Source organism: Triturus cristatus, chromosome 4_2, assembly GCF_964204655.1.
Source record: "Triturus cristatus chromosome 4_2, aTriCri1.1, whole genome shotgun sequence".
Taxonomy (NCBI): domain Eukaryota; kingdom Metazoa; phylum Chordata; class Amphibia; order Caudata; family Salamandridae; genus Triturus; species Triturus cristatus.
Window position 1 is genome coordinate 274278448 of NC_140586.1, and position 24724 is coordinate 274303171.

Genomic DNA, 24724 nt, shown 5'->3' on the forward strand with positions numbered 1-24724 from the left:
CCGACAGGCTTGCATCTGATTCTAATACAAGATCTGGGGCCGTAGTGAAGATAGCGCGGCCGTTCCACGCATCTAAATGGTCTATCCACCAAAGTAGTTTGTCTCGAGCTTCGTGGTCTAGGGAGATGAGATCGGAGTAAGCCAAGCCCTGACGAAGATGTTTGATTTTTAAACGCTGAAGAGCGCGATAATGAAGGGGCCCCGGGAAGATGGCCTGAATGGACGCGGATAGCAGACCGACTATCCGTGCCAGAGATCGAAGGGAGAGGAGGGAGGACCGAAGGACAGACCGAATCTCCGACTTGATCATGGAGACCTTTGACTGAGGGAGAAGAAGACATGCTGTGGAGGAGTCCACTTGAAAACCCAGGAATTCTATGGACTGGGAAGGAATGAGCATAGACTTCTCGAAGTTGAGAAGAAAACCCAGATCCAAAAGGAGGGACTGTGTAGTGCGAAGATGTGAGAGAAGGTGCTGCTTGTCCGAGCTCATGAGAAGGATGTCGTCCAAGTAGATGATAAGTCTGATCCCGAGGGATCTCAGAAAAGCCACCACCGGTTTAAAGAGTTTTGTGAAGCACCAGGGGGCTGAAGAGAGACCAAAAGGCTGAGAGGTGAAGCGGTAAGTGACGTTTGACCACTGAAACTGAAGAAACTTGGTGTGTGACGGATGAATGGGCACAGTGAGGTAGGCGTCCTGAAGGTCCAGTCGGACCATCCAATCGTTTGGTCGAAGAGTGTCTCGAAGATGAAGAATGGTCTCCATTTTGAAGTGGCGATAAACCACAAACTGGTTGAACAACTTGAGATTGATCACAGGACGTAACTTTTTGTTCTTTTTCTGAACCAGAAAGATGGAGCTGAGGAAATCCGAAGGATCGAAGGGGGCGATGGAGATGGCTTGTTTTTGAAGAAGAGAAAGAATTTCCGAATCTGTGAGAGCTTGTGTGTTGAGGGAGAAAACCAAGGGACGCGGTAGGGTGGGTTGAAAAGGCGGCGAGTAAAGCTCTATAAGATAGCCTTGAACCGTGTCTAGAACCCAAGGATCTGCACTGATTGTTTGCCATTTGGAAAGAAACAGTTTTAGACGACCTCCCACAGGGGGAGGACTTACCCTGTTGATTGAAGTTGTTGTTGTTGCGGAAGTTCTTCTGTCCGCGACCCCGGAAGCCTCTGCCGCGTTGCGGGTAGAAATGTGGTTTGAATTCTTGCGAGGAGGAAGCACCTCTGGAGCCTTGATTGTGGAAGAACCGGCCGGAAGAGCGACCCCTGCCTCTGCCGGCCCGTCCAAAAACCCGGGGGGAAAAAACCTTTTTTATGGATTGTTGCGCCTTGTCCAGAGACGCGAAAGTGGACACGAATCTACTGAGGTCTTTAACCAGGGTGTCCCCGAAAAGAAGGCCGTTAGCCTTAGAACCTGGATCTTGTGGGGCAAGATTGGCCAATTTGGGGTCCAATTTTATTAGAAGACCTTTACGCCGCTCATGTGTGATGGCGGCATTAGCATTGCCCAGAAGACAAAAGGCGCGTTGAACCCATAGGGAGATTTCTTCAGCAGGTAATTCAGAACCGTCTAGACGGGAGGATTCCGCCAGGTCAAAAATGCGTGCCAGGGGACCCACCACGTCGAGAAGTTTGTCCTGGCATGTGGACCAAGCTTTGTCCACTCCTTTTCGGGGGTCTTTGCCAAATTTTGAGAAGAATGTTAGAAGAGGCTGGTCGATAGCAGGAACCATAGTAACCTTCTCAGGTAAGGAAGGCTTAGGGCATTCTGACTTTAGACGTGATCTGACCGTAGAGTCCAGAGGGAGGCGTAGTCTGGCAGAAATATACTCCCCCACATGAAAGGCAGGAGTCCATTCGGTAGAATTGGGGTGCCTGATAGAAGAAGGGTCAAACATAGGGACTCCGTCGGAGTCGAAGACTGGCTCAAAAGCAAAGGAATCCGATTTGAACTTTTTGGAAGGGGGGGAATCAGAGACGTCAAACACGTCAAACAAGTCATCTGCGTCATCCAAGTCTGTATCAGTGTCCAAAATGGTGGAAATGACTAGTTTTTTAGGAACCTCTGCATGTTTGGACTTATGCTTGCGTTTACCCTGGGAAGCTATGAACCCCTCCTTGCAAGGAGGCCTGGGAGGCACTTTGTCCTCAATCAGATGCGAGGGGACCTCGCTAGTCAGTGATGACGCAGTATTCGAAGCAGAGGCAACCACCTTTTTTGGTCTGCTATCCCCCGCAGACTGGGCCAGGGCTTTGGACAACAGACTTAACATCGTGTTTTGCATGCCTTTGGACACGCGTTTCATTGAGGACTCCACAGCATTTTCTACCGAGGCATTAATAAATTTATTTAAATCATGCTTGAAGGCTTCGCCTTCCTGAGAAGCCTGGTCTCTCATGGGAGAGCTGTCAGAGCTCATATTTGCAACAGGAGGTAGGCATGGGTTAACGTGGAGCCAAGGGGGAGGAGTCGAGCAGAAGCAACCTCCCAGGGGCGTGTATAGGAACGAGGAGAGCCTGGAGCACTCGCGTCGGAAAGAGCGAGAGAAAGTAGCAGAAAGGACCTCCGTGAGGTTGAAAACGCCGAAGCGCTGATTCAGGGACGCTCTGTGAGGCGAAGAACGTCGTAAGGGAACGAGCGCGCGATGAAAGCAGGTGAGCGCGCGAAGGACAGCACCACCGGAGACCGGGGGGGGGGGGGGGGGGGGAAGAAGAAAGTGAGCGCTAAGGCGCGTATGGATTCAAAGCGGCACAAAGAGCGAAAGCGAGCGTGTGGAAATACCTTGAGGCACAAAGTAAACAAGTTACCAACACAATATGCAAATAACCAATAATTTCACCAGAAATATATAAGCGAGCAAAGAAAAGGGCACTTATCTGACTGCGAGCAGCAAGAAAAGAGGAAGCTGCGCAGTCAGTTATGACGTTTATTGTAATGGTTACCATGATTGGTCTTAGGTTTTCTGTTTGCTACGTCCCCATTGGTCAGTGTTTTTCCCTGAGCCCCTGGGAACTGTAGTTTCTGTTACTTATCTTGGCTGCTATTGAATAAAAAGCAAGATAAGAAAGCATAATAGGAGCCTCCGGTCTTGCCATAAAATTGGTGAGCACTTAAACTGCTCCAATACCATCAGATCGTGTTAGCCCTATGACACGATGGAGGACAGAACAAGTGCTCCAATACCATCAGATCGTGCAAAAAAAAAAAAAGACAGCAGCAACGAGGGAAGTAGTAGGGGGGACGGGTCAAGCAGGGAAGCAGGAGGGGATGGGGATATCGGCAAGCAACAACAGGAGAAGGCATAAGGAAGCAACACAAAGGGGTAAAAATATGTTAATTGAAGCAGGATCAGCGACAAATATAAATGGGTCATTGCGGAATGTAACTGCTGAGCACTTAAAGCGTTCCAATACAATTGGCTCATGTTCGCGTTATGGCAAGATCGTGCAAAAAAATAATAAACAAGTCCTATTCATGTTTTTTTAAGGAATGCATATATTTATGTACACGCTTATGCATTTTAGTGGTACGTGTGTATGTGTACAAGGGAGACTATGTCAAGACGGAGGATGGAAAGAGCACATCAATTCCACTGCATCGTGCAAAAAAATAAAAGCAGCTGCGACAAGGGAGGGGGGAGTGGGGGGAATGGGTCAAGCAGGGAAGCTGGAGGGGATGGGGAGATGGACAAGAAACAACCGGAGAGGGTGGGAGGATGCAACAATGAAGGGGTTAAAAAAATACATTAATTGAAGCAGGATCAGCAACGCAAATTAACCTGTCAGTGCGGAATATAACTGGTGATTACTGAAAGTACTCCAGTAGCATCGGCTCGTGTTCGTACGAGTGCTTCACTACCATCGATCGTGCAAAAATATAAAAATAAACAAGTGCTGTCCGTGTTTTACCAACATTTTAAGAAATGCATTTGTTTATGTACACGCGCTTGAATTTTAGTGGTATATAAGTATAAGGGAGACAGCCTGAAAACACAAGTACTCTCATGGAGTGCTTGAAAACAAAGAATAAATAGCTGTGCAAACCGGGAGCAGTGTAAGGAGACGTGTACTTGGTCAATGCACTATGGGAGTGCCAAACACAAGAAGAGGGCATAACGCCCACATGCCATGACGAACAGCATCCAAGAAAATTAAATCGATGCAGAAGTTTACAAATGGTAGAAGATGGGCGGTCATGTAAGCCTACATATAGAACACTACAATATAAGATTGGTACCAGTAAAGAATTATTCTGAAACAACAAAACATTAAAGGAATGAAAAACATAATAGGACAAACACGTTGTATAATTAGAGGTCCAATGTTATTTAATCACACTGAACGCAACATTAGCTTTGTTGTAAATGACTGTATCAAAACAATGGCAAATGCAAGTAGCCCAACACAGGGGGGAAAAGAGCGAGGAGGGGGTGATATAGAGGGTTTGGTGATTTGAGTGAGGATAAGGGATATAGAGAGAGTATAGTTCAAATCACATGTTTCTTTACATGAGAAAAGGGCTCATCCTTAAGCCACATGAATAAAAACAACATTAAAAAATTGCGAAGCCATGATTGTAATCAATAACAGAGTGAAGAATCGCTGTTGAACAAACTGGCGAACAGTAAGAAAGTCGACGTTTTGACCCCTAAAAGAAGTAGGCTTCCTAATTCCTTGGGGGTGGGGCTTCCTCAGGACAAGGGTAAAAGGAAGAACAGGGCACCTGGGGATTAAACATAAAGATGACCTTACTCAAAAACAAGTGTAAAAGTAATAATTGAAAAAAGGGGGGCACCTGAAACAATAATGTGCAGACTGTCATTAAACCTCCCAACTACATAAAAAGGAGTGGCAAGACTGGGAATAGCAGAAATCTTTCTACTTACTTAAAAAGGATAGATATCAAGTCCGTCCCTCACAAGGACTGGTCGGACCGAGCCAAACTAATTAAGCCATTGAATTATATAAACCAAGGTTAATTAATCTGCAAAATAGAAAGTGAAAACCCACTTTGTATTAGGGCCTGAAGACTTCACTTACAAACACGATATTCAAGTGTGCCCCCCACCCGGGTTCGCAATGGAATTACCTTTGGGATTCCTGGGGCACATGAGAAGGCCGCTCGGTCAACAATCTACAAATATAAAAGTAGAGCGGCTTAAGACAAGAAACGTGACACTCAAAAACCGTTCGAAAGCTAATCAGGATGGTGCGCGCAGAACGAGTGTTCTGCAGGAACTCACCGCTATTCTGAAAGTCGTCTGCTTCTGATGAAAGGGAACCGTAGCTACGAGCCACCTGCCAGTTAAGTGCAAGGGCTCGGCTCGCTCGAGCACGCTTGTAACGTGTTCGTAACGAATATACGACGTTACTTCGCATGCGTTTAGTACGCATGCCATTACTACGCGGTCGTTAGTACGACTGCGTTTTTAGTTCGCATTCCTTTCCTACGCAATTCGGAACAACGAATTGCAGTAGGGGGTGCTGGATGTTGGAATAGTATAATTTACTATTCCAACTCCAGTCTATGCGGACACTAGGGAAGGTGTTGGATTTTAAATCCAACACCTTCCCCCCCCTAACGCAAGTCGCTGTTCCGACTTGCGTAGTAAAGGTTTTCTAAGTAACAACGCGTGCGTACTAACGTCCGCGTAGTAATGGCATGCAAAGTAACGCATGCTAAGTAAACGCCGTTTACCGTTCGTAACAGACGCTCGATGCTGGACAGATTTGACAAGTCATCACGTCGCAAAGAAGGAAGACTGCGCGGGGGCCCGAAGCTCTCTAAATTGGAAACCTGAAGTAAAATTTCACGGAAAAATCTGAAAGACGTATTGTAATACCTACAATTACAATTCTCACCATATAAACTGTTGGAAATGGAAAACAAAGACAGGTACCACTCAGCAGGAGGGTATAGTGTCAACAAAGTAAATTAGGGCTAAAAGAGGTGTTAACATGGATAATTGTGCATTTAGGGTGAATAACCCTACAAAACCTCATGTCCATTGGTCATAGGGAAAAGAGATTGAATTTATACGCAGTAGTATGGCCATGTACAGTTTAGAGAGATATTAGAACTCTCAATTACAATGGCAATCAGGCATGCTGAGGTGGAACACAACAAGTCTCTTTGGAACAGCGCATGCACTGTCTAGCCGAGCAGCGCCTGCGCTGTCGAGCAAAGACTTAACAGTAGATTTCGTACAGGCGAAACCTACTGACTTTGCCAATGCTTGTTGGTTTTTGAAACAGGGAGATTAAGTGATTTATCTGTAATCACAAAATGTGGAACTGAGGCTGAGGATATGGAGAGGATATAACATCTGTTGGAACTGGCCCTTTCTGCAGGGTTATCCCCAAACATTGCCATCTGTTTGTGAGGAAAGATGCAAAACTAAAATGCATCACAACATTTGCATTTAATTTTCCCTTTACGATCAGTACAAAAAACCTGTCTAAAGGATCAGTCTATTATAGTCCAATGTTCGAGCACTGAAATTGTAATCATCGTATACTGAAGTCTGAGATCGAAATGTGCAGGAACTATTGGGAAAGGTGTTCAAGCTGTTTTCATTTTATAGAGAGAATTTCTATATATTTAAATAATAAAAACCCAGAACAGCTTATACACTATGCCCTGCATGCGGCTAAGTGATAATAGAAGAAGGGTGCCTTCCTGTACTGAAAGCAGACAGGAGGGGATAGGCAGCTAAAGAACAGACAGTCTGCTGCAGAGTGCATTTATCCTCTCCGCTTTAGGGCGCCTCCTTTCTAGGAAGCATGTGGACATGTTGAATGGACTGGAGACAATTTATGGAGCACCAAAGCATTAGTATGTTCAAAACGACTGCTAGAACATCTAGTTACTAAATGGAAAAACCCTATAAGTGTGCCAGCCAAACCCACCCAGCCTTTATTTCAAGGCGATAACAGCACTTTTCAAGTAGACTCTTGCTCTAAGTGGTTTGGATTTGAGGTTCGATATTTTTCAGTACATAAGTTAATTAGAAATATATAGTTTGTTACCAAGAAATGACAACATTTTTTAAAAAGTAGTCTGTTAAACCAAGGACAGCAAGAGGACAGAGCCGGCGGAGGACTGACGTAACCAATTTGGTAACGTTCAGAACATATTGTGTGGCTTCAACAATTTTTCATGTTTTTGTCTACTTGTCAAGTAGGCCCAACCCTGGGCAGCAAAACCCCTTTGTCTGGTGGTTTACAGTGGCACAGTATGGATCTGTGAAAGAAGACGGTCTGTCATGGAGGTAAGAGTTCCAGTCTAAGACACAAAAGAGGAGGCAATTGAAAAACACAAAGTCATATCCCATTTTTTTTTTGCTGAAGTATGCAATAAGACTGTGCTTGAATTTTCTTTTTTTCTTTTCTTTGTTATTAAAAAACAGACAGATACACGCAGTCAATTCACACAACACATGGGCTTCTTCAGGGCAGAGCGATTCTACTAGCAATAGTTCTATAGTAGATGAATGACAGTGTCGCACCTAGGTTGAAGTCTTATAATACACACTAGTTTCAAAAACCTGGAAGCTAGACAAAATGAGCAAATATTAGGTCCCAAAGTCACGGTTTCTTCAAAAATATCCTACTTTTAAGAATTTTAAAGTGATATGCCATGTTCAGCGCTAAAGTCAAACCCGTTGCATCCGTGTGCTTACGCGTGGACACGGAAGGTTTGACTCTAGTGCTGAAGACATGGGGAACATACGACTTAAACCTCAATGTGAAGCGTTCATTCATCTAATATACAACTATTGCTAGTAGAATCACACTGCCCTGAAGAAGCCCATGTGTTGTGGGAAAGGTGTTCTCTGTGTGTGTCTGTTTGTTTAGAAGAAAAGAAATAAAAGAAAATCCAAGCACAAACCGACTTATTGCATACTTTAGCTAAGAAATTTGGATATAATTTTCTTTTTAAAGTGATTCATCTTTTGTGTCTTTAATAGTCTATTGTATGCCCATCTGGTAGCTGGTCAATTGAGGTGGGCGATGATCATGCAATGTTAAACGTGCGATTACTTTGGGTAGTGTGGTGACTGAACTCCCTAGCTGCCAATACTTTTTCAGAAAGAGTTCCATTCTATTGAATAAGTTGTTAAAACGTGTAAATATTATTTACTGTTTCAAACTCATTATCATTATGGAAGGCTCAAAAAGGAAAAGTGAGCTCAGCTTGCATCCCCAACAGTCTAAAAACCTGTACACGTTTGCAAAATATCAATTGTGGCTCCTTTTAATGCTCCCAGAATAAAGCCAGAATGAACCCAGGATACCTGCAAAAACACGCAGAAGCTCCAATGAAAGATTGGTGTTTGTTTCTTTCTAAAGAAAACAAGCACACAAAAATTGCTACTTAAAACATGCTTGATGCACAACAATAAAACAATAATTAATCAGTGTAAAACCATCATGGGCAAAATAAAACTGAATTTGGGAAACAGTTCTTGAAACAAATTACAAAAGGGCGCTGACACTTATGTGTCCTTGAATTGGAGCAGAATTACCACTTTTAGGAGTTCACATGTGTTTACATAGGCCTAGAAATCGAACTGCCTAGCAAACTTTTAGCAACGTTTGTGGCTTCCCTTTTCATTTGAGGAAATAAACACACAGATATTAGATCATGCAAATATTTGCTGAACGATTGCAAATTCAATTTCCCAACACCTGTTTCTCCCCCCCCACTCTGTAAAAAGTTGTACTCTTACTCCTGGTAAGGGTGGATGTTCAACCTTTTCCAATGGGGAAAGAGGTGGGACAGTAGCTGGTGATAATCTTTGTGAGGACGGAAATCCCTCATGCTCAGTAAACAGGCACACGTATCCCTGCCCTGTGAGCCCAATTGCAAGACACTACTATAAAAGAGCATACAGAAGAGCCATCAGAATCACAGAGACACCATTACGCCACAAGCATACCTGACATAGATTGCCTCTCTAAAGAATTCCACAGAAGTTTAGCAGAATACAGTAATCCTGAGTGCCAAAACACAGAAGCACAGCAATCACAAGACTTTTGTGACAAAATTGTTGAAGATATCTTTCACACAACCCTTGCAAGGGAGGTAGCCAGATGCGTACTAAACAAGTCTCTTAAACTAGGTTCATTCCCACCTGAGCCGAAAAACTCCTAAGTTATATTTCTCCTCAAGAAGAAAAACCTGGACCCATTCAACCCAGCAAACTACAGGCCAATATCAAATGGATCATTCTTAGGAAAACCTTATAAAAGAGCAGTGTTTACTTAACTCTCAAACTTTACAGAACATATTGACTTAATTTCATACCAACAGTCCGGCTTCAGGTCAGGCAGAGGCACACAGTCAGCCATCCATCAGAGATGATTTAAAACTCATGGTGGAAAAGAACGGAGTGGCTGCACTGTTGCTTCTGGATTTATCATCTGCATTTGACACTGCACACTACCACAAAGACTACATTATCTTGGAGTCCTTGAAAATGCTCTAAAATGCATTGCTTCTTATCTCACAGACAAAGTATTGTTTACCTACCACCTTTCACATCAGCTCCTCGCATGTAACACAGTGGAGTTTCACAGAGGTCCATCATATCCCCTCAATTATTCAAACATCCTTACCAAAACTGATTAAATCATTCAACCTCATCTGTTACAACAACCATATAGATGACACTCAATTTTTTTTTTAATGGATGGCCCAGGAGACTGCCACATTTGAAACTTTAATAACTACCTTCGTGCCACAAACACATGTTTAATCAAAAACCTACAGCTGAATACCACAAAGACAAAGATTAGGACCTCTGGACAGTGGCAAAAATACCAGCCTACTGCCATATGGCCTAAGGAACTTGAAGGCCCTTCAATGATATTAAAAGAAATTAGAAACCTAGGGGGTAACCATAAATTTAGATGTTCCTTGATAACACGTTAACATCGCATTTCGTTCTATGTTGCATCTTCCCAGTCTTTGAATACCAAGAGAAACTGAAAGTCTTCCTCACATTCAACCTCCAAGCTCAACTATGCCAACAACCTATAACTTGGAGCACGCGCATTCCTCATACATAAAATACAACTTCTCCAAAATGCTGCCGCAAAACTTCTTTTCTGCCTTCACCCAAGAGAAAGCAGGACTCCAGTCTTGCAATCACTCCAATGGCTAGAAGGGCAATGTTTAAGGCACTCTGCATTGTTCAGAGCCTCCCAAGGAAAAGGAGCGCTATACCTACAAGTTAAATTCAAGCAATACAAATAAAATAGGACAATGCGCCCCAGGCTTGCACCACCTATCATAGAACCTTACCATAAGCTAACCACAAAAGGTACTGCTTTATCAGTACACGCCGCCAAGCTCTTGAGGTCACTACCAACCAGCATTCGAAGCATCCAGGAGTAATTACACTCCAGAAGACAGTTGGAAACATTGCTTTTTCCAAGATAACTACACCACCCCACATTCGGGCGACAGAACCCAGAAAGACAGTCCCACCCTCAAGCTCAGTCTTTAGCTCATACACTGGAAACAACCCAACCAGCAAACTACTTTCAATAAGCAGGTAAGCTATGAAGGGCTGGCCTATGGTTCACAGGAGCAATACACAATAAAGTGATTTCATATATAACAGTTCTGACTCAAAATAAGACCAGAATATTCAGCGGTAAGCAGCCAATTATAACTTAAACCTCTTACAGTCACATAAGAATCTGATATAAGGGTTGTATATCAAAATTTCTGCACAGCCAATTAAGCAGCTATTTCCAAACTAACTGCCATGGAATAACTGAAGACATATGTGACACAGTGCTGGACAATCAGGGGATTTTAATGTAGTAGACCATCATAGGTCCCAAATATCTATACACTTTGGCAGCTTCTTTACATCTTACAATGACACTTAGATATGGGATGATTGTACAAATGCCCATCCAGCAGATCTCTCAACTTCTCTCTCCCGCCAACCATCCCAGATCAGAACTACAACTGTACTCAAAATTTCAGATTCGACAACCCACTTCAGTAACCAGATAAGCAGACTATAATCATAAGAAAAGTAATCAATAGACCATCAGAGCTGTTCACAGCTGTCAGCATACTGCAAACCATAAAACTGCATGTACATCTGCCTCACCTCATCATTCACCATACTGCTACATCCTGCGTCCGATAACACGATAACTGAACCTCGCCAGTCCTCACTTCCGACATAGAAACACTTTTCACATAGGATCAAAAACTAAACCTTACAACCACACTGCTTGCTGCTCAAGCAGGCAAGTGCTTCAGTGCACCACATAGGTATAGGAATTGCTATATAATTTATATTGTGTGGTTCCTGCATCAGTGAGTGCGCTCTACTAACCCCTCATACTTTCGCTGTGAAATAAAATCCAGATTCTTGCACTAACATCATGTGCGCATGTTGAGTATGTGCTGCAATATAGGAGTAGCACATTTATTGTATTAGAACGTTGTGTTTTAAGTGTATTAGGCAATTCATATGGCTGAAGGGTAAAGACCCAGACACTGAAGTGAGGCAGATGGTGACAGGGCTCCCTTTAGAAATTCCACAAGGGCCTTGAAAGCAGTGGACTGCTAATACATTATTCCCAAGCACTGCTATTTGAGCGATGGCAGGGATGAGGGGTGGGACTGATTTTCAGTTGTTCAAAATAAGAAAATTGTGAGGTTGGGTATGCCCTTTTGACTGTCTCAGCTTACTGCTTCAGGAAGCCTGGGGGCGGAGGAGGGGGCATCCTGGCCATGCAAGAGGCCAAGCCAAACATGTTCCTGGTATTAAACATGTGGGAGCTCTAGGAAGCTGGATCTGTATATACTATACCAAAGTAAGGTATAGTGTGCACAGAGTCCAGGGGATCCGCAAAGGCTAACAGAGGTAAAAGTAGATACCTTACTCTCTATTTGTGGTAGTGACTTTATCAGAGGATAGTTTTAAGCATTTATTGTACACACTCAGGCGAGAAATGATTTTCACACACACTCAAAGACTGAACTCTGACCAATTGTTTTGTATACAAATATTTATTAGTTGCATTTTATTTTTAGAACCAAGCCAGACTTGGTGCAGGTAAGTAAAAATAGTAGTTTTCTGATAATACAGTTGAATGTAGATACAGGTAGGTCAAATGTTCCGAAACAATCGAAATTACTTTTCAGTTACTTTTCAATTACTTTGTGATTACTTTTCAGATTACTTTTTCTACTCGGTGTGATATGCCTGGATATCAACCTGGGACATTTCCTAAATAAAAGGTAAGTCAGTTTTTGTTAACACACAGTTATTAAGTGATCATACAATTTCCAACTCCACATAACTTTTTTCACAGAAAAGCAGTCAATGCAATCCTATGGGAGGAAATGAAGTTATTGGTTTAAAGGTATGTGCTTGGTTATGGCAGTTGGGTTTCTGGGATTAGAACCAGGGTTTCCCCAGGGTCAAAGATGCACTCATAGAATACCCTCAGCGGCACTAGGGCGGCCGGGAACAGAGTGCTGACAGCTAATGTTATCCAATGGAGAATAGGGGGCTCTGGTTGGTGGCTGCTCACGGGCACGCTACTTGGATGTGGGAGCAAAGCACCTGGGGTTTAGCTCAGGGCAAAGGGGAATCCAGGTTAGCACACAAGGTGCACCCACAGTGGCACAGAGGTGGCCGGGTGCAGAATCGATTTCGGAAGGCCTGTTGGTTTCAATGGGGAAGCTACGGTCAGAACAAACACTGCAGGCTCGGGCACCAATCTCTTCTGGAGGCGACCATCGGTTGGAGGGGTAAGTTGGGCTGCCAGGACACTGTCGGTTGGGCCACTCAGGCCGTAGGGCATCAGGTGCAGGGGTGTGTTTTGACATCTGTTTTCCTTACCAGCTCCGGTCGCGGTCAGAGGGGATCCTCCAGATAGGGGCTGTAGGCATCATCAGGACACTTGAGGTAGGTCAGGGATCACCAAATACCAGGTCAGTATCGCCGGTGTGACCTCCTTGTGGCCACTTAAACTCGAGCCGTGGGTGTCGGGTGCAGACTCGTGGATTTGGACGGAGCCAGAGTCTGTTGGTGAGCAAATCTGGTGCTCACGGGAGACAAAGTCTTGTTAGAGAAGGCAGGCCAGGTCCTCCAGGTTCTGGAGGGCTGCTAGCTGCAGGACACACAGGGATTCCATTGGAGCAGGTCGAGGAGGAGACAGGCCGGTAGGGCTGGGGCCAAGTCAGTTGGTGTCCTCTTCTTCCTTCAACACAGCTCTTCGGTCCTTCTTCTTGTCTAAGGAGGCAAGGTTTGGAGTTGCCCCTAAATACAAAATTTAGGGGCGTTTCGGGTAGGTACAGGTTGGGACCAATGGGTCCCTCACTGGGGCTGGGTACACCCCCTATTATGCCACCCTCCAGTGGAAAGGAGGTATAAGCCGCACTCTGGTTGGCTGGGTCCCCCCATCTTCAAGATGGTGGTGACTGATAGTTGTGCTTTGCCTCGCCTCCTCCACCTGAGGGGTGGGGTTGGCAAAGGTGGGCAAATCTCTCTTCCTACCTTTGATTTCCCACTTATTCTCCCACCCAAAGTTGGGGTCAGAACCGGTGGGGGCCAGTTACTGGGAGCAGGAAATAGCTGGGTCAGCTCACAAAGGCGGCAAGCCTTTGAAGCTTCCCCTTCGTGGTCCCTGCCCATCCTGGTCCAGAAACATGTCTGGGGTGGCAGCTGGCGGGCAGCCAGGACACTAGAATCAGGTCATTTTTCAGGGGGCACCTCTAAGATGCCCTCTGAGTGCATTTTGCATTAAATCTCACACTGGCATCAGTGTGGGTTTAATGTGCTGAGAAGTTTGATATCAAACTTCCGAGCTTTCAGTAAAGCCATTATGGTGCTTTGGAGTTCGTAATGACAAACTCCCAGACCATATACTCTTCATGGTTTGCTGACCTTACAATGTCTAAGAATGTATTTAGACACTGTATGGGTAAGGGTGGAAAACCTATGCCATAGGTAGTGGGTTGTAGGCATGGCACACAGGGATGTGTGCCATGTCGACTCTTCACTTTGTTCTGCACCAGAACATGCAGCCTGCAATGGCAGTATGTGTGTGGGTCAGGGTAAAGGGCCTCTAAGGGTGGCACAATATGTGCTTCAGCCTTTAGAGGCCTTCCCTGGTCACAGGGCCCTTGGTACCCACGGTACCTTTTACAAGGGACTTACATGTGGCCAGAGAGTTGCCAATTGGGTGTGCAACAGTACAGTTTTAGGTAAAGAACATAGGCCCTGGGAACCTGGTTGGCTGGAACCCAGTGCACACTTGATCAAAAGAGCCTCAACATCAGGCAAAAAGTGGGGGGCAACCATGCAAAAAGGGGCACTTGCCAATAGGAGCGGAACCCCAATAATTTCTTGCACCCCAATATCATAAAACCCCAATATTTACAGTAGGCAGTTCAGCTCCACAACACTTTCTCATTTAGAAAAAAGTGCTGCAGAAGAAAGCATCTGTTTTTTCCCTGCAAACTGTATCAACGAAGGTTTTACGGTGCTAAAAATCCTAGCTTTCAGGAACAGACAGACTTTGGCAGAAATCAAAAATTAACTACACAGTTTTGGCATTTTACTGGGAAATAGCCTATTTTTTGTGCTTTTCAACCTCATTCCAGTTTGCGGCAGAAATGGGCGTGAATCCAATTATGGATCCCTGAAAGCTATACATTTGTGTAAAGTAGACAAAATTCTGAATTCAGCACAGCGTCATTTGTATAGATCCTTCAAGGTTTTCCAACAATAAGTAAAGGTTGAAATAAAACAATATTGAGTTGAAAAAATAGCCATTTGTGCCTGCATTTTCACCTGTACGTTCTTCTAACTATGGTAGATTTTTTAAAGCAATATACCGTTAAGTCTGCTGAACCCATCTGGTTAGGGGGATATATAGGACTTATAGGTTTCACCAAGCACCTGGGGTACCCAGAGCCAATAACTGAGTTGCACCCTGCAATGGTTTTTCATTGTGTACCGGGTATACAACAATTAATTTGGTGAAATGTAGAGTGAAAAATAGGTTTCAATGAAACCTATGTATTTCTGAAATGTATATATACCACCTTGTAAACTTAGGGAAATAATTATAAAAACATAGCCCATAAGGGACACCCAGGTACTACTGCTACAAAGAAACGTTTACAAAGTTATTACTGATGGCCAGGTATGGATTCTGGTGTAAATATATTTGTAGATAATTGTGTACAGTGTTTGAGTGCTGACAACATTGGAAAACTTGTAAAAATTATTTTCAATGTGTAGACATTTCAAATGGACCATCGACCAATGTTGCCAACGATTTTTCTGGTCCGTTCAGTATTTTGGAGTCCAACTGTAAATATATGGCGGTTCTGTCAGATTACTAACTTAAATGTTTTCATTACAAATGCATTACCAACATCACTACAGAGGTAGTAATATAATTTATACGGAAGATTTTGGTAACAGAAGGTTTGCCTAGCACATTAGTGTCTGATAAAGGGATACAACTTGTGTCTAGTGAAATGACTTTTTTTAAGTCAACTTGGAGTTAAACAAGAGAAAACACCTTTAAACAGTCCATCTTCAAATAGTCAAGAAGAATGTGTAAATAGATTTTTAAGGAAGGAGTACAATTAGCCATGGTGTCACAATGGTCAGTACATGAGTTCATTTTTGACAAGTTTATAAAAATACTATCAATAAAGTAACTGGGGTTTCCCCTTTGTTTATTGAGAGGAAGAAAAGGAAATACCGTACTCCCGCTGAAATTTGGAAAACTATATAATTCTAAGAAAGAGTGTAGTAAGATTGATGAAAGTGAATAAAATGTTCAACAAAAAACTGTAGAAAAACAGAAGGTGGCAAAGTGGTATCATGATGCTGTAAATGTATGTATAAAGCTTTATTTGATACAAATATATCATAAAAGCAGAATCAATTCTTATACAATTCATGAGGAGGATTTAGTATAAAACTAACAACAACAGTTCATTTACAGAGTGATAAAAAATTGAATTCATTTTTATAAAAAACAAAGAATAAAAGAAATGGGGAAAGCCCCATAAATTTAAATATCATAAAAATAATGTACAGCAGTTTAGTGCAAGACAATTCGTGTGGACCTAGTCCATATTTTTTTGTGTTAAAAACTTTGAACGTAACGCCCATGCGCATCCCAGGTATTTGGCCACCCCACAGATCACAGTAAGGGAGGTGGTATCTGTCCTGAGGATGCGTAAGACAGACAAATAGTTTCTTGAGCCCAACTGTAAACAAACAGGTTTTAACCACTTACTTCTTATATGTCTGTACGCTGGGCAAGCCAACATAAAATGGGCAATGGACTCAGTACGAGCTCCACATCCTGGACATGGCACTACTGCTGGTACTAATGCCAATCGTTCAGTCCTCCTCCAACTTACTATTAAGTCATTAATAGGGAGGGTTCCGATTCTCATTTTCATATATAGGGACCTATCTCTAGGAATTTGGATAAAATCAAGATATGCCTCCAGCTTTCGGACCGGCTTATGTTCTATGAACCGCTCAGTGAGGGTTCCCCTGTCCGCATTGGTCTCTTGAGCCACCTCCACCCAATTCCAATAAGCTTTTTTTATAACCTGTTTGGGAGGCGGGGTCTGGCTAACCCATGCCTCCCCTAAACCTATGTCGGTTAATAACCGCCTGAGATCTGAAATCCATTTAACCCTCTGGCCTGTATCTGCTTGAATAATGTCACCAAAGGCTGCTGTATAATAAGACAGCTCTGGGGTCGATCTGATGCGGGCCCAAAAAAGTAGAGGGCGGAGACGTACAATATCTTTAGTTGAACGTCTGCCCAGATCTAAATACAGGGGCTTCAGTGGTGTCGAAATGGGAAGGGAAACCAGACCTCTAAAAAACGTATTCTCCGATTTTACAAGGTCAGTGGTGTTCTCAAAGCCCCAAAGCTCAGCCCCATAAAGGGCTGAGGGGAGTGCTTTGCCTTCATAAACCACAAGGGCCGGGGATATTGGTTTACTTACAGAGAGTTTTTGTTCTCTTAAAATTGCCCCGGATACTCGCGTGTGGTTCAGAAGCATTTTTGTCAAATGGGAATTCCACTTCATGTCACTAGTGACCCGTATACCCAAATAATCAAAAGACTCAACTAAGTCTAATGGTTTCCCTTCAAGGGTAATGTTATTTCTAAACCGCTTTGAGGGGGATAAAACCAACAATTTTGTTTTAACAGTATTAATGATTAAGCCTCGACCAGAGCAAAATAGGCTAAATCTGTCTAACAGCCTTTGGAGACCACTTGGGCTTTTTGACAGCAACAGGGTGTCGTCAGCGTACAGGAGAGTCGGGATCTTTTCACCCGCCAGGGCTGGTGCATCGGCCGGAAACTCCCTCAAATGGTCTGCCACCCCATTCACAAAGAGGGAGAACAAGGTCGGCGCCAATACACAGCCCTGGCGTACCCCCTGTTTACCTTGATCCTCTCTGTTAGCTGTCCCTGAGTTCCCCACCTAATTCTGGCATAATTGCCCTCATGGAGGCGTCTGATAAAATCCAAAACCAAGGGAGGGGGAGTATCTAACTCACGCAACACCTGCCAGAGCTTGGGGCGGGGGACCAGGTCAAAAGCAGTCTTCAGATAAATGAAGGCCAAATACAAACTGCCTTTCCCTATGACCACGGTCTTCCAATAGATCATAAAGAATCTAAAGACCTGGTCCACCGTGCCCACTCTCCCCCTAAAACCAGCCTGGAGATGCGACAAAATATCACCTTCCTCCATCCATAAACTTAACCTCATAAGGAGCACCCTGCCAACCACCTTTTGCATCACATCTATTAGGCTAATCGGCCTGTAGTTGGCAGGGTCCTCCCTATCCCCCTTTTTATAGATCACAACAACTTCCGCCCCTTTCCAGGATTTGGGGACTGGGTGGCCTCTAGCTATAAAATCCATCAGTCGCAAAATGAACTGTGCCCAGGGTTTCCGGTCATACAGAAGGAGATCACCGGGTATGCTGTACTGACCCGCTACTTTGCCGGGGGCTATGTTTCCTATTGCCCGGGTTACCTCCTGTAAGTCAAAAGGTTCATCCAATGAGGAATCTCCCGGTGTATAGGGGTGATAATCATCTTCTGTATATGAAACATCCGCCTTACCAGAGTAAAGGTCATAGAAATGATCATACCATTGTTACCCCGTAATATGATTGGATATCGGTTCAGAACCTTTACGGGTCCCCTTATTGATTATCTCCCAGAATAGCGTGGAATCTTTTTGTCGCGAGGCTAACTTGAGCTCCTGCCAGTGGGTCTCTTCCCACTCGCGCTTTGCTGCCACTTGGGATCTAGCGTAGTCCTTTCTGGCCATTCTAATTAAACACACATCTTTCCCTCTCAGGGCTACGGATAACGCCTGCCTCTTATCCCTGCATGTAACCGAATACCAAGAATTCTTCGGCATTGTTCGGTTTACCTTCCCTGTTTTGCTGACCTTGATGGTATAAAATTGTCCCAACTTTGTAATTGAATTTTGATGAAAGTCAGGGAAACAGGAATCGTGAGTTAGTTTTAAATTGTCACCTAACGAGTCAAGCTCCTTGATCTTATGATGTAATAATTCAATTATACTAAAAAGTTTGTCATCCTGATTTGCAACCTTATGCCATTTAAGCCGACGGTTACAGTTAGAGGGCTCATACTCTTTTGTCAATAATCTAAGGGGCTCCTCTGCTTTAGGGTCATTGGGTCACCATTTATTTTTAATTTGCATACAGAGGGGATTGTGGTCGCTATCGAGGGTGTCTTTTACTACCATATCTATGAGATCTCCCCATAGATGTACGCTAATCAAGATATAATCTATGCGTGATGGTGAACTGATTATGTTAAAAGTATTACCCCCGTGTAGGTCTGAACGCGTCCGGCCGTTTACTGCCCTTAGATTATATTCGAACATTAAGGCATTCATTTGAATAGTCCTTTGGGACGACTTCTTGATGGGAGCTAGATTAAGAGTTGGAATACCCCATTTGTTATCTGTGTCGTTCGTGCCCAGCAAGTCCTCACTACTCAATGGTTCGAAAGTGCAATTAAAATCTCCTGCTACAATAATGTTAGCAAGTGGATAAAGATGTAATAACTCTCGATCCAGAGCAGCAAGGGTTGAGGATACTTGGGCCCCAGGAGACCCTCGAGCATAGATATTAAAGAGCTCCATTTTTATGTTTGTGGTTGGACTTTTAATCGATAGCTGTAGTAGGTCTGCTGAATCGAGATTACCCTTCACAATTGACCAATTCAGAGAAATATTAATCCATATGAGAAGGCCCCCTGATGGACGACCTTTCCCTGACCAAGAAGCTGGAACAAAAAAAGTAGTATACCCAGATTTATATAGGGGAACCATGCTCCAGGTCTCCTGGAACATGCAGACATCATACTTCTCGATGAATTCATTACATTCAGGGACAGCTAATTTGGTCTGAAGGCCTGCTGTGTTCCACGAAAGAACATGGGTCATCCTTGGGGTGTGTCTATTAGACCCCTTCACATTAGCCTCGACTACCCCATCCATTGATTCAATAGTTCGGATAGTCATCTCCGTTCTGTTCACATCTAGGCTTTTTGGATGGGAACCCAAAACACCACAGCTGACATCTGATCTCATACTGAACTTTGTTTGCTGGGTACCCTTTTTTAGTCAGTCTATGGCATTTAGCCCGGACTCAGTTCCAACCTGGCCCTGTTTAGTCAACCCCTCCGGGCTTGCCAATGATCACAGAGGGGAGGATCTAATCTGAATTGCAGACTGCCCTGGGGCGGAGGTGCGGTATTCCAAAGCCAATACATTTTCCGCTAGTTCAACGTTGGTCACTTTCAACTCTATACAGTCAGTCTGGGAATTTGCCATTGAGATCCTCCTTACTGCCAACATATCATCCCGTATAATTCAGATTCTCCTTTCGGTACTTTCACAGGTTTTTTGATAACCTAATCCACTAACTTAACTACTCTGTTTTTATTTCTATTTACAGCATCTAGAAGTAGTAGAAGATCTGTCACGTAGAATTGAGCAGCAACGATTAACTCCTGTCCCCTTCCCCTCAATTACTCCTATTACTGTTTCAGCACTAGGAGCACCATCTACACATATTCGGGGGAGGAGGTTAGTTCGAGCACAGTCCGGGAAATTCAACCCCGGGGCTCCGCTGTTACTATTACGGACACTTTACCTAGATCTACTGGATCATACGCTGAATCCCTAAAAGTACATAGATCTTCGGACCAAAATCGAAATAGTGCAATTTCTAATAGGCCACTTTTTTATAACAAAGACCTTATCAGATCCAATCTGCAAAGAAGTGTTATTCGAGAAGGTACCAACTTACCAACAATTTATATGACCAAGATCCCCAAACGTAAACATAAACATGTTCACGAAAATAGTGAATCCCTTTGTAATAAAACTATTCATTGGTTAAGATATGTGAGGGGGTGTAGGTCAATTTACCTCGCCTTTTCAAGTTGTGAAAGTCTCAAATAGTGCAGTCTTGTTAAAGGATAAGGAACTGTGGAGTAAGAGTGACGTTGTGTTATTGAAACCTAGACAAGAAAGATTGCTAATGGACAAGGAAGCCAATAATTCCAGTGAAAAGGATTATTCTTATTGGGATTTTAAAGAACATAGGGGCATATTATCAAGGAAGGCGGTAAAATTATCGCCGCATTAGCGGCAGAAAACTGCCGCTAAAGTGGCGATAATGGGCTTGATAATATGCCGCAGAGAATTCCAATAGAAGCCCATGTTAACACCAGAACACGGGCTTCTATTGGAATTCTCTGCGGCATATTATCAAGCCCATTATCGCAGCTTTTAGCTGCAGTTTCCTGCCGCTAAAGCTGCGATAATTGTATCGCCGTCCTTGATAATATGCCCCATGGTGAAAATGTTATGGATAATCATACCAGTGGTATGTTAAGTAAATGATACACAGATGAGGAAAGGAGTGATAATATGGTAGATGATGAAAAGGATTATTACAGTGGTAATTGAGACAACTTAGACAAGAATGTAGGCTTACCTACTGAACAAAATGTTTCTTCGCATAATGACGATAAAGTTTTAACTACTGGAAGGATGTCAAAGGTATCAAAGAAATGTGTTTTTAATTTTATATTAATTGTTGTTTTCGGTTTATTAGGAAAAAATTAGAAGGGTCTGAGGCTGGTTTCCCGGGGACACGTCTGAGCTTCTGCTTGGCTACAGCAATAAATACAATCAGTTGCATAGACGACGTATGGATCAGTGATACAAATTGGGGGTTGGCGGGTCAGAGGTCATTAAGGTGTAAAAGTAAAACTTAGCAAATACCAGCACTATCAGCCGCCTTACAGACTAGCTGTCACACACTGAACGATCCTTACGCTCATCACATACTAGCAGACAACAATCCCACAATGAGTAGCATTCACATACTGCTGACGCACTCTGCATCTCTCAAAGACCAGGTCTCTAACAAAGACCCAAATGGGCTCGGTGGGAATGAATGAATGCAAGTTGGTCTGGCAGGTCACCCTAAATCACGCGATAGTAGCAGTCCAGAATAGAGACAGGTACAGTCAGAGCCAAACGACCAGGTTTGCATTTTCCTGTACAACTCAAGCCAAACTGATAGCATTGCCGATGATTTAGTTGCGAACATCTGGTCACCGTAAAACTACCGGAAACCGTTATGACATGGGGACGGTTTTCTATGTTCAAGCAATTGCAAATACAAAGTTGCCACTGACTGACAAAACTGTTATTGGTAAATGACAGCTTTATACCACTGGATTACTAAGAATCCCTACATTCGTGTATGTTTGCACTACGATCGCGGCGACTCCTGTGCTTGCATTCCCTGGTGTCAACCGCAACCCCCAACCCATCGGCTGCACACCTCTCCCCATATTACCTGAATAGACGTTTTCTGCCCCCTTAATATAACAGCTGCAGAGGTTCCAGTACGGTTTAAAAAAAACTGAAATTGGCGCCTCGAGTAAACATAGAAAGTGGACTGTGTTACTCTAGTCTCCGATTGCTACAGCCGAGCGGCCATATTGGAACTCACCAATATATCTCTCTAAGTGTTTTAACGGTATAGATATCGATTGCTGGCGTTTCAGTACTTGAAGAAAAAAGGCCTGCTCTTGATTATGCCTGATTGATTGTTTATTTGCTATGCGATGCCTACTCGTACGTATTTGTTTATGAATTGTTCTCGTTAGCGAGTGTTCTTCCGTGCAATTTAACGTTGATTATTAATACTGCTGATCGAATGCAAATCATATTTTATGGAGTTTTTTCCGTTTCAGCACATATTGGACCTGTCATTATAAAAGGAAGAAAGCTTCAGGCGCTTGTTTTTTTCATCAAGTATTTCTACACTGCTTCCTCAAACAGTCTTTTCTTCGTTTTTACTGGACATTCGACTCCCATGTGGGTAAGCGTCACAAGGCTCTAACAAGCATTTGCAATGCAATCGGTCTCGCATTTACGCGAGTTTGAGCTATTTACATTGCAAATGGCAATGCCTTTTATTCTTGTTTTCGTTTTTAAAACAAATAAAAGGCATTGTCATTTGCAATGTCAATAGCTCAAACTCGCATAAATGCGAGACCTATTGCATGCAAATGCTAACGGCTGTCCTGTAGTTCCCCCGGGGCACAAGCAGGCATCCACTTCTGTGAGGACAGCTGATCTCAGCAAAAAGACAGAAGTGGATGCCTGCTTGTGCCCCGGGGGGCCTGACATTAAAAAAAAAAACACTTGAAGCAGCATTTTGTTGCTATGGCAACAAAATGGCGTAGGACTGTCCACAGTCCCACGGACACGCGCATGCTGTTTGCAATGGACAAATGGTGAGAGCAGCCATCTTTGTCCATTGCAGACGCGTGCATGAGAGCCCTCGCAGAATTGATTTCAAAAGGTGCTCTCCTGGCTAGAGCAGCGCATGCGCGAACTAAAAACTGACGTACCTCATCTCCCAAAACAAAGACCTCGCACATCAGCCAGGCGGGCAACTAGAGCCAAATTTCGGGGGGGGCCTGAAAAAGATTTCGGGGGGGGCTAAGTCTTCCAGCCATAGGCAGAGTGGCTGTAAGAATGGGCGAAAACGCAACAAAAGCCTCATTAACGAGTAAATGGTCTTTTAAAGACCTGTGAAGTACTCGGGTCCGGCTGCAATTAGACGAACGCCAGCCCGCAAGGCTGTCTCAGCCGGGCTGACACACATGAGGGGGGGGGGGGGGCTGAAGCCCGGTGAGCCCAATGGGTGTTGCGCGTCTGATATCAGCCCAGGAACACTGGTGGCTTTAAGTACGGGTTGCTAGAGGTGTAGTGTAGACACACTCACATGCCTACGGACTTGTACACCAACACTGCTCTCGGCGGCATGCCACTTGGGCCTCCCTCTCTGAACTGACTGTGCTGCCTTCCTATGCCTTGTGTACCGCTGCTCACTATGAGCAGGGGGAACCAGTACGGAAAAACAATAGTGTTCAGTGGAATGTTTACAAAAGTCTCATCCACTTACAAACACTCCCACTCCAGGCAGAGACCAGACAGTTGCAGATCAGCCCGAGCACTGCTACAATGGGAACAATCAAACGCGAATGTCCAAACGAGACCCCCTTTGAATGGGAACACCCTCTACCCCGGACCCGTCCCGGCCCACTTAGGACAGCAGAAAGAGATCCATCATCGCTTGCCGCAGGGCCAGCGGCGGTTCAACAAGCCCCTCCTCCTGCCTCAGGAAGCCAGCAGCTGGGATGGCTCCATCTGAACCCAGGGCTGACCGGGATGCTATTGTGACAGCAGGCCAAGAGCTGAGCAAGGAGTGTGCTGGACAGGGCAGGGAGGAGGTGGGGCTGTGTCGCCTTCGCCGGCGGCATGGGAGAGAGTAGGGGAACGTGTGAGTTTCTTGCTCTGAGTAGGGCAAGAGTTGGTTCTCGTAGCTGATAATGACGAGGACAAAATCATTTGAGATTACCCCCCCCCCTGCATCGCACCTTCTAGCAAGAGTCCTCTTCGGCGTCGGTTCATTCAGCTGGCAAGGAAGATACCATTTCCAGAGACAGTGAGTCCGGGGGGGGCAGCGCAGCCTGCACACGGGCCATGTCTCTAGTGGTATTAATCTGAGCTCTAACTATAAAATCAATGAACAAGGCAGACAGGAAGAAGAGATGCGGCTCTGAGAGAGGTTTAGCCCTCCCACCGGCTCAAGTGTCCATGTGCCGCCAGTCTCAACTCAAAGCTCTGTACAAGCGAGCTCCTGTGAGTTTTAAAGCCAAGAGTATGTAGCTTAGTTTTTAAAACTTGCCAAAACAGGCCTGTGGAAATAGAAAGGCGTCTTTGTTTGCTACTGGCGTGATGAGGCGCCCAGCCTTATCCACACTGTGGGCTGGGAATCTTTTCTTGCTCCCAGCCAGAAATGCGCTCCTCCGTTGCCACACCCAGTGGGGACTGGAGAATTCATGAGAACCTGGAAAAGAAGTGAGACAGTGGTCTGTACCAATGCCCATCAAAAGTAGTGATTGGTTCCAACTTGCAGACCCAAAATGCCGTAGGGGAGCCATGGTGCCTCATGGGAGCAGGCAGCCATCCCTGATCCCCTCTCTGGAGTGGCCCTTCAGTGCCCCCTCCCGGTAGCGATGGGTCCTGGCTG

The 24724-nt window shown here is 44.3% G+C and overlaps 1 protein-coding gene across 4 annotated transcripts in view; it reads right to left on the reverse strand.

The window, feature by feature from the left end:
• Nucleotides 1-24314, reverse strand: part of NUF2 (NUF2 component of NDC80 kinetochore complex) — a 198437-nt gene extending 174123 nt beyond the window's left edge. The window contains exon 1 of one of the 4 annotated variants that reach the window (XM_085601504.1): nt 24069-24314. Coding sequence is in view for 1 of the 4 variants with exons in the window: in XM_085601502.1 (XP_085457628.1) it covers nt 23037-23041 (5 nt within the window). In the remaining 3 variants the exon portion in view is untranslated. Of the gene's footprint in view, nt 1-21973; nt 22095-23036; nt 23268-23593; nt 23811-24068 lie in introns of those variants that run through there. The other 3 variants (XM_085601505.1, XM_085601502.1, XM_085601503.1) reach the window with 3 other exon arrangements.
• Nucleotides 24315-24724: the final 410 nt, after the last annotated feature.